General features: G+C 38.4%; 1 protein-coding gene across 3 annotated transcripts; it reads left to right on the top strand.

Moving 5' to 3' along the window:
• Positions 1-1,058: 1,058 nt before the first annotated feature.
• On the top strand, positions 1,059-8,262 carry malt3 (MALT paracaspase 3). 3 transcript variants are annotated; one of them, XM_085357415.1, is made up of 15 exons: positions 1,059-1,107; positions 1,318-1,379; positions 1,503-1,630; positions 1,730-1,868; positions 1,953-2,128; positions 2,259-2,355; positions 2,842-2,889; positions 3,011-3,214; positions 3,762-3,939; positions 4,058-4,132; positions 4,261-4,388; positions 5,670-5,819; positions 6,800-6,954; positions 7,568-7,684; positions 7,772-8,262. In XM_085357415.1, the coding sequence occupies exons 2-15, from the start codon at positions 1,343-1,345 to the stop codon at positions 8,093-8,095; spliced, it is 1,956 nt and encodes a 651-aa protein (XP_085213541.1). In that variant the 5' UTR covers positions 1,059-1,107; positions 1,318-1,342; the 3' UTR covers positions 8,096-8,262. The 3 variants fall into 3 exon arrangements, with proteins under 3 accessions (XP_085213541.1, XP_085213543.1, XP_085213542.1); XM_085357417.1 differs by having other exon boundaries at positions 1,070-1,107; positions 1,300-1,379; XM_085357416.1 differs by lacking the exon at positions 1,059-1,107 and having other exon boundaries at positions 1,223-1,379.
• Positions 8,263-9,904: the final 1,642 nt, after the last annotated feature.

Below are 9,904 nucleotides of genomic sequence, written 5' to 3'. Positions count from 1 at the left end.
CACCCCTCCAACACACATATACACTTTGTATTGCAACACATGGTTAAATCACATTGACCTCCTTGTTGCTCATATGGCCTAAGGGGAAAAAAAGGCTTACAAAACCTGCACTTTGATTTAATAATGTTAGGAAGGAAGGAATAGCTATTGATGACTCATTTTTAAAACATTAAAATTACTGTCAGGATTGCTACATTTTACTCTTTCCTCTCAAATGTCTGTCTCTGTTCTCTGTGGGTTTTTTTCCCTATCACATTTTATTACATTTATATAAAATGTAGCATTAACAAGCAAATATCCCAAAATTAAGCCAGTATATGTATTAAAACCTAATGCCCCTTTAAAAAAAATAGAACATAGGCATTCAATCGTACATTTTATTGTGTACTTTACAAAAATAAAACCACATATTATAGATTAGTAAACAAATTGTTGGAATATGTTGTAATTAAATGCTTATAAACAGCCAATAAGCGTTCATGGTCGACCATAATATCTACTGAAACATATAAAGAGACATTTTAAACACTCCGTATTTCAGATTTGTGCTATGACGCAAGGTTTTTGAAGCTTGCTTGTCTTCAACGTGACATTTTTTATTCGCGTTGCACCACGAACAGACATCTAGTAAAGTTTGAGTTAGCCTAACTAACTAACTAACTAACTAGAACTGAAAAACACCGTTTTACTTTGCTGCTCTCCAGACTCTGACCTCAGACAGTGATTATGCATCAGCTGAAAAGGGCCAGATTGCTCATTACCGTAATGCCAGAAAAAGAAGTTTGGCTTTTAATTTAAATAATTTACATCGCTCTAACAGGCACAGAAATGCTCTCTTTTGTTTCTTAAGTGTAAGATATGCTTCAGTATTATAACTAAAAGGAGACTTGGGTTTGTTTTTAGCATGATATGGATTGGGCTTTACTGCTTTGTTGTAAGGGTGCTCCAGTATTACAGACATAACGGTAATGTGTGCGTGCGCCTTCTCGTTCCGGGAAAGGGAGGAAGAGTTCGGGCTATAAATTTGAAGTTATGAAGCCTGAGAACAGGAAAACATATTCTGGCCGAGGGGTGACAGCTTCTCAACTAGTCCGAGGTTGACGGCAGGTATGCAGTAAAACACGTAATAGTTACGGTCATATTAAACACCTAATTACTCAGTTAGGACGTTTTTAAATATATCCTGGAGTTTTTGTACGGTTAACAGCTGACCTGACTAGAAATGAGAGGTTAAATACATCGTTTTCCTTTTCATGCCATTCATTTGGAGTTTCTTTTCTGTACGTGGGGATATTATAGGCAGTGATTTTCTTACAGTTCGGCAGAAGAAGAAAATGCACAGATGACTGGATCCTTCCCCAAGCACACAATGATCAGTGGTATGTTTTAATCTCAGCACCAGCACTGTTTCACTAGTGTTATTTTTTCCAGCGAAACAGAACTAAGTTTGGTTTTATGAAACTGAAGTTGTCGCTTTTTTGTTTTGTTTTTTTCCTCACTAGAAATTGTGATAGTGCGTCATCCTGTCTCTGTGTGTGTACCTGTGAACCATAAGGTGACTCTGAGTGTCCGTGCTCAGGGCACGGGCATCCTCAACTACCAATGGTTTACAGATGGTGCAAAAAAAGAAGTATGTGAATTTAACTTTCAAGAAGTTAGTTTTCAAGCACTCTTGTTGGATTTAGTGTGCAAATGACCGTTTGTTGCTGTCAATGATTTCCTCCCTAAGGTACCTAATGGCACTCTAGCTGATCTGACCATCAGAGCTCAACAAACTCAGCTCTATGTGTGCCGAGTGAATGACCAGTACTATAAATGTGTGTTCAGCAACTGGGTGAAGGTCAAGGTGTTGGACATTGATAAATCAGGTAAATCATCATGCTGGTTGCATGTCATTTTTGTCGTATAGATGCAGTTTTCATTTCAACCCGTCTTTTTCTTTGAATCGTCAGGCTTGCCCATAGACTGGCAAGGTGAGCCTCACATTGCCACCAACCCCAAGCCGCAAAAGATTCAACCAGGTACAAAACTTGTTCTACAATGCGCTGCCTTTGGTGTCCCAGCTCCTTCCTACCAGTGGTACAGAAATGGACAGCCACTGCTGGACATGAAAAGCGGTACACTGCAGGTAAGGAGGAACGGCGGTGAAGATGGAGTGTTTTCTTACCTCTGATCCCACTGTGTAATTCATTAAACAATGTAGTTAATATTTCACTTTTGGACAGAGACACGAACAATGTGATTTATTATATTTGCAGATTGAGCGCGCGACAGCTGAACACAGTGGAACATACCTGTGCTCGCTATCTAACACACTAGGAGAGAGGTGGACTGAGCCCGTCGATGTTGACATTGGTAAGCTGAAAGTGAAACCTAAAACAAAAATCAGTACAGTGATACCTGTCTTATCCCAGTTTCAGGACTGTATTCTTTCCCATTCCTTTACTTTCTCTATTACTAATAAAATGTGTCAAGGAGAAAAATAAATGCTTCACACTCCTTTCATTCCACTGGTTTAGCTCTAAGGCACTAAGTTGTTTCCATTATGCTGGAGGTACTTTCCCATTTCTACAGACTAAAAAGGAAGTTGTTCTCCAAATAGTGCTGGGCTCAAGCCTTATACACAAAACAGGAAAGTGATGTAAAGTGAAACTAGTTCTTGAAGCGATTCTCCTGTTTATAACTTACTTGGAATAAAAGTGACTTTCACAGAGAATACTATTGAATCTTTGAGTTCTATTGTTCTCTATATGCTCCCCAGACAGAAATGCTACTTTAGGTCAGTTTTTTGTTTAACATGAACTGATTTTGTGCTTCCTTTTTCTGTTTTCTCTTTTTAAGCACAATCTCTAGTGAAGAGTGATCAACCTCCTCCAGCAGCGCTCACAGGTAAAGTTTAATGGAAAGAAACATCTTGTCATTTGATGTGTGGAGAGGAAAACTGTCAGAGTGTTTGAGAATTTTCTTGTGTTGGAGTGATTTTTGAATCAGACATTGAACTTTCTTGCAGCCACTGATAAGGTCGCCTTACTTATTGGCAACTTGAATTACTCCAACCACCCGGCCTTGATGGCACCCGTCATGGATGTTCATGAGCTCGGCAACCTCTTGCGGCAGCTTGGCTTCAGAGTCGTCTCCTTGTTGGATCTGACCAGAGAGGAGATGCTTACTGCTATTGAGAAGTTCATTCATCTCCTTGACAAAGGCGTTTACGGTGAGCGTTATAATTTTTTTTTCCTGCCTATTTCTTTTGGAAAAAGCTTTTGTCATTAGCTGAATTTCAGTATTCAGCTGCTGTTCTTAGAAAATGCTGATGCTATTATTTAGAGGTTTATGTGGCACCTAAAGCACTGTAACTTCCTTCGTCATATTCCGTGGTTCTTATCTTGTCATCAATGTTAGATAACGGCTGTATGACTTCATACGTATGTGGGACGGTGTGGCTATTTCCACGTGCTTGTTAAATAACTCGTTCTTTTTATGTTTTACTGTTCCACTTGTAACAGTGTGTTAGTGTTATTAAAAAATAAATAAATAAAAAAGTGTTGGTGTCAATAGCACAGTTTGGAGCTGTGAGGTGATATTATCTGCTTCTATTCTCTCTTTCTGTTGTTAATAATGAAACAAATGTGATTAGAAGTCAGGCATCTTTATGATGATGTGTTACCTCCTCAGATTGACTGTCATGTATTCCAGGACTGCAGAATTACTGCAGCACTTTTGTTATTGTCGTAGTAATCAGACGTGTATTCTCTCTACAGGCCTTTTCTACTATGCGGGCCATGGTTATGAGCATGCGGGAAGGAATTACTTGGTGTCCGTCGATGCTCCGCAACCGTACGGAACCGAAAACTGTGTCTGTGTGCAGAGGATCATGCTCAGCATGCAGGAAAGGCAGACTGCACTGAGTGTAATCCTGCTGGACACCTGTAGAAAATGGTAAGTGCAATAATTAATTTCTGCACGGAGCCGATATCTGGATATGTAAATTTCTTTGTAAAAGCTCAGTTAACATGACATAGATTTGTTATTTGTTTAACTTCATTTCACTCTGTAGGTACAACCAGGGTTCCTTACTATCTGCCATCAAGCCACTGGCACCCAGCGGGAACACAGTTTACGGTTATGCCACGTATGTAGTATTAATTGTTTTGTATTCAACTGCAAATGGGGGGGGGGAAATCAATTAAAATTTTAGAAAGTCACTGTTGTAGAAAGTCATGCAAAATAAAAATAACCCCTCTCCTTTAATTATTACAGGTGCGAAGATGCTGAAGCATTCGAGGTCCAGGACGGGGGCAAGAGTACTGGGATCTTTACAAAGTACTTGAACAAGCACATCCTGCAAGCTGAGAAAGTCACGCATGTTTTAGAGAAGGTTTCAGAGGGTAAGAGTTAAATTGGAAAATTAAGAATGGGGTTTTTACTTTGTTTACATGATGATTCATTTCCAAAATGCCTAATATAAAGGGCTGCTATATCAATAGAAATGGCTTTGACTGAGTGAGACATTAATGTGGCTGACACCAAAATCATTTGTTTCATTTTTAAGAAAACCATACATATCAATTAAAAATGTACATTTCCTTCTTTTTGTTTCTGTTCAGTTTATTAGGGATATAAACACATAATTCAGTAGGCTGACAGTTAGAGATGAAGGGTAAACAGCACCGAGGGGAACAGGTTGCCCTTTGGTATACACCACGGACCACAGACAACTTTTGGAATCGCTTGTATCTCATTTTAATGTTGTTTACTCGGGTCCTGTAAGTAAAGCGATGACTGTGCCGATGAAGGGAAGCTGTTCAGTGTGTTTGTCAGTTTGATGGGCCCCCGGTAGAAGAAATTTTCAAAATGCCATTAGCATGTGACCTCATTCTTTGGAAATTCACACTGTTGGATAGAGAAGAGCAAGAAACCTGAGAGCTGCAGAGTGCAAGACAGCTGCTCTGCAGTTTGGGCACTCCCTGCCACTGCTCTCATGGGCTCACTAACAAATTAGACTTACCAGAACAGGACATCCTGCTGACAGCCCTGTCTCTGTGTGTGAAAATATTTAAATGAATAAGTGTGGTGTTGGATATGAAAATTGTTCTTTTTTTTAACTTATTTATTTATTTATTTATTTTAAATTTGTGAGCCTCTTTAAGCCTCTCGTTTGGTTGTTTGTGTTATAGCAATAACCCTCTCATTAAAGGAGTGTACTTGCTTTATTCAGATGACAACTCTAAATTTGTGTCCTATTCTGTGAGCATAGTTTTAGTTCTCCCTGAATATCCCCCGTTTAGTCCTATTAATGACTTTTGTTTTGCATGCTTGACATCTTGTGAATAGGGTTTTTTCCCAAAACTCGTGTCATCAGTAACAGTGAATTTTAAAAATGCCTTTTTTTTTTTAAAATATCCCAGAGTTCCTCAAATACAACCATGAGATTCTGATGAATCTCTCATATTTGTTTCTGGAACATTCCTCACTCACTGCTGTCCTAAGATGAACAGACCACTAGGACAATTGCAAGGTTGCCAAAGTTTTCAAGCAGTGCTGATTTTCTTAAAGTTGTTTAAACAGGACCGAGTTAAAGGAAGGGGCCAAAGAAACGCTAAAAACGTGTGTAGCTGCTGTATTTCATTGTATTTACCTCCATCTGAACCCCTCCTTTTCTCCACCAGATCTGGGCAGAGATCCTCTAATCACAGGCAAACAGGCGGTGGAGATCAAACACACACTGAAGGAACCACGATCCCTTGCAGATCCAGTTCGAACCACCGGCCACACAAAAGAGCTTCACCTGCGAGATGCCTGCTGGAGACAAGCAAATGGTGAGATGGGAGAACATTTTCCTTCTTTTTTTTTTTTTTTTTTTTTTTTTTGTCTTTATCGATGTTACTGCTGGTGACAGAATATGTGCAAATATGCTTTATTTTCCTCTGAAGCAAAACAAATTAACATGCGGCCATGTCGCAGTCTTTAATAAACTGCACAAGCCATGATAGGAAAAAAAATACTCCTCTTTGTCACGGTCAGTGTTTTTCACGGTCAAACATATCTGTTCCTCTAGTTTTTGCACTTGTTTGTAAATTCCCTGACGTCCATTCCGATATTTCAGCAATCCTCCTCCAGGAATTTGCTGACATTTGAGAGCACTTATATCGAGGCCATGATTGTTAGTCTCATGCTGATGAATTCAAAAAAGCAGCTGGAAATGTACAAGAGGGAAGCGACTGTGCCGAACGGGCCAGTAACAATAGTGGCTGTGGGCTTCGTTGACCCGACGTGCTGTTAGTTACATCGGAGGTGTTTGCGGTCATGACGTAGATTTCTCTCGCTGAAACATAAATCCCCACAAAGAGAGTGATTGATACTGTTTAACCTTTTTCTCACCTCCTACTCAACAATGTGTGACAAACTAAATCTGCACACTGTGGTTTAAGATTTTTTCAGCATAATTCATGATTCCGTTTGATTAATGCAAAGAGGGAAATGGTTTATTTTACGCTGTGCATTTTCCCCTTTGATGGAAGGAAGTCTGTTTTGACAACTCAGACTTCCTCGTATTTTCTTGATATTGTGGATTAATCTAAGAACTCTTCCTAGATGGAAGATAAAAGTCTGTGGCTTGAGATAAATGAGTTGCTGAAAGTCCTAATTTGGTCATGGGCTCTGCAAAATCCTCCTTAAGTAAATAGCATCATGATTTAAAAAAAAAATGAAATGTCGAATAAGTTTTGGAACATGTTTTTATGCATGCTTTTTTCCCTTCTATTTAAAAAAACCAAAAACGTTTCACATCTGCTTTCAGAGCTACCACGGAAGAAGCGGCTGATGTTTCTTTGCAGAGTAGAAGTGGAAGTCAGCTTCTCAGCTTTGTACTCTAATGTTCTCGTAGCTTTTGCCACTGTAAAGACCACAGGCCCCCATACCCAGGACTGCGTGGTCACACTAAGCAGTATACCTGTAAGTATTTCTTATTTTCCACTTCACTGTCAGACTTTTTCACCAAATTCGGCTATCCGAACAAGCCTAAGTAGGCCCTGGAGTACAAAGGCAGGGGCATTGTTAATGGCAGTATGTCTAAATTGCAATACACTGAAATGTAACTGTTACATAACTGCTTTTGATTTTTGGCAAAGCCTATCAGTAAACTCAGGATTTGGATAAAATTCTCAGCTTGTCCCTACACGACAAATTCCACATGGCTCATGGCAAAATGCTCGTCAGTTTCCACTAGACAAAATGAATTTCTCAATGATGACCATTCACACCCACATTTCACATGTGTGAGGAAGTTCTGCCCATATATAGGCTTCCAGCATGCTGCAACCGCAGATGACTCAGGAAGCAGTAATGGTTATGAGCAGCTCTGCTCTTGTGAAATAATTCCGTCAGTTTGGCTGACTTTGACTCTTGCGTAATCCTGACATCTAGTGGCTGATTTTTGAATGTGATACTGCACTTTTTTAGCAACGATTCAGTGCCAAACCACTGTAAATACAGCTGTTTATTTATATTGATGAAGATGGTTTACATATATAATAATAATAACATTATTTGTGCTTTTAATCCTCAGACAATGGAAGACATATTTTCCAGGTCTGGCAGGTCAGAGGAGATGGACTCACTACTACTTATGAATAATGTTAACCCAGACTGTACTCTGAGGCTCTGTGCTCTTCAGAAGCTCAAGGTATGTCTCCATATATCTATACTAATACCTTTCTCTAATAGTGTTTACTCCTTACAATAATTGTTTTTGTTTTTTTGTTTTTTTTAGGAGTCTATGGTCATAAAGGTGGATCTACACTATACTCACAGAGACAGTAAACTACGTCAGACAGAAAGCCAGCAGGTGGACATAGGAAAGCCTCTCGTGGCTTCCTGCAAGCTGTACAGGAGGAATCATGGAGCAGCAGGCAGGACACGAGAAGGCGCTTTTGCTAAAAGCATGGGCAACATCGCTAGCAGCAATCCCCCGCTGCATCAGACTGGGTCATGCCGCCCTTTCACTAGAAAGGCGGTGTGTGCTGCTAAAATTCCTGTTACGTGGAGCAATGAACCTGAAGAGAATGATGAGAACGACTTCAGCTGTCCACATTAAAACTTTCTGGTACTACTTTTGTAAATACTGGTTGGAAATCTCTTGTTTTGTTTACAGTTGCTGTAAACATGTTTGTACTTGTCTATGAATGATGATGATAATGTATAAGTGAGTAAGTGATTGAGGTTTGTTTTTGTCTTACCAGCCTTCAGCTGTTAGATTAGTAGGCACAATAACACTGTAAGCTGATTTTCATCATAAATTATATGCTTAGAAAACATTAATTGTATATAACACTTTTGTTTTTTCCATCAGTGGCAAGCTGGCTGGCCTAAATTATTAAATGAAGACAATACTGTCAGTAATTTATCTAATGAAGAATACTACGTTGATCACTTTTTAAAAAAAACAAAAACAAACAAGCAATTTATTATATCAATATGTTTTGCTGTTGAACTTTAAAATCTACATTTTAATTGTTTTGGGGTTGTTGTTTTTTTTGTTTGTTTGTTTTTCTCAAGGAGCATTTTCACAGTGATGCTTAATTCAAGTTTGTAGAATAAATTAAAATATGTCAGTTTTAACTTCGCTAATACTGGGTTGGGCCGTCTTTTGCCTTTGGATTGTCTAAATTCTTCATGGCATTAATTCAATAAGGTGCTGGAAACATTCAGTTAATATCTGTTGTCTGTCTTAAGTCTTAAACCTAACGTACATTATCAGATTGTCACTATATTTGAGTAAAATTTGCTTTTAGCTCAAAACGAAGAATTAAAATCTCAAGTAGCTGCTAAGTCTGGAAAAATCAAAGTAGATTTTTTTTCCTTTAGTGCATAGCCTATACCTAACAGATAAATTAATTTTGTCGTATACAGTCTAAAAAATGCTGTGGGTTGCATTATTCGATATATTACTGTGCAAAAGTCTCAAGCCACCCCTCAGTTCTTTATATTGTTTTCAGTAAACTGGGATATGGGTGCTCTGATTTATTGGAACATGGAAATACAGCAAATAAGACAAAAACAGAGTTTGTTCAATTCTGTTGAGCTTGAAAGACAATATTTGCTATGATCACCTTTATTCATCGAAAAAAGTCTGAACTGTCTTAGGCAGCTTTCTTGTAATTTCTTTAGGTAGTCTTCAGGAATAGTTCTCCAGGCTTCTTGAAGAACATTCAAAGCTCTTCTTTCAATGTTGACTGCCTTTTGTTTTGTTCCAGGTATGCTTTTACTGTGTTGGCAATGCTTTTAAGATCACTGTCATTCTGAAAAACATCAGACATTTGCCAGAAGCTACTGCATGTTGAATCAAAATCCAACTGTAATCTTCTGCGTTTATGATTTCATCAACTTTGTTTTTTTCTGTTTTTTTTTTTTTTTCATATTTCTTAAGAACATGAGTTTGAGATACTGCTCATCTGCCATGTTTTTGTTTTGCTTTTTAAGCTCACCACTTCTGCCTTCGTCCTCCACTTTTTCAGTTTCCTCTTTTTAAAATGTTATTTTAGTGCAGCTATAAGCCAAGTTTTCAGCTGTCAGGTTTTTGGGAATCACCTTGTTGGTGCAAAAAATATCTTATGGATCCTGTCAAACTGTTCTATCTTTGGCAATTTCTGCAGATTCTGGTAAAGAAATGGGAATATATTATGTGTTTTTACAACAGGCTACTATAAACAGCTTAAAAGTGCTTAAAGATGCAATTTAAGATTGCTGAGTCTGTCATTTGTAGACCCAACACTGGTTTGTGCCTTTGGCTAGTTGCATTTTCTTATGCTTGAATGGTTCACTGGTCAGTGTTAAGTGGCAGAACAAGCAAATGGAACAATAGAACAAACAAAAAACCATGGTCTAAAAAAAAGGCTGAAAATGG

Source organism: Diplotaxodon limnothrissa, linkage group LG7, assembly GCF_057381915.1.
Source record: "Diplotaxodon limnothrissa isolate DT_005_m linkage group LG7, D_limnothrissa_male_GT1.1, whole genome shotgun sequence".
Lineage (NCBI taxonomy): Eukaryota > Metazoa > Chordata > Actinopteri > Cichliformes > Cichlidae > Diplotaxodon > Diplotaxodon limnothrissa.
The sequence above is the reverse complement of the archived record's forward strand: the minus strand, read 5'-3'. Positions and strand labels throughout refer to the sequence as shown.

Bases quoted from the DNA above. Each gene is read 5' to 3' on its own strand.
- malt3 (XM_085357415.1), top strand. From the start codon at position 1,343: ATGACTGGATCCTTCCCCAAGCACACAATGATCAGTG. The intron at 1,631-1,729 runs GTATGTGAATTT...TTCCTCCCTAAG, and splicing joins CAGATGGTGCAAAAAAAGAA to GTACCTAATGGCACTCTAGC. The intron at 7,685-7,771 runs GTATGTCTCCAT...TGTTTTTTTTAG, and splicing joins GTGCTCTTCAGAAGCTCAAG to GAGTCTATGGTCATAAAGGT.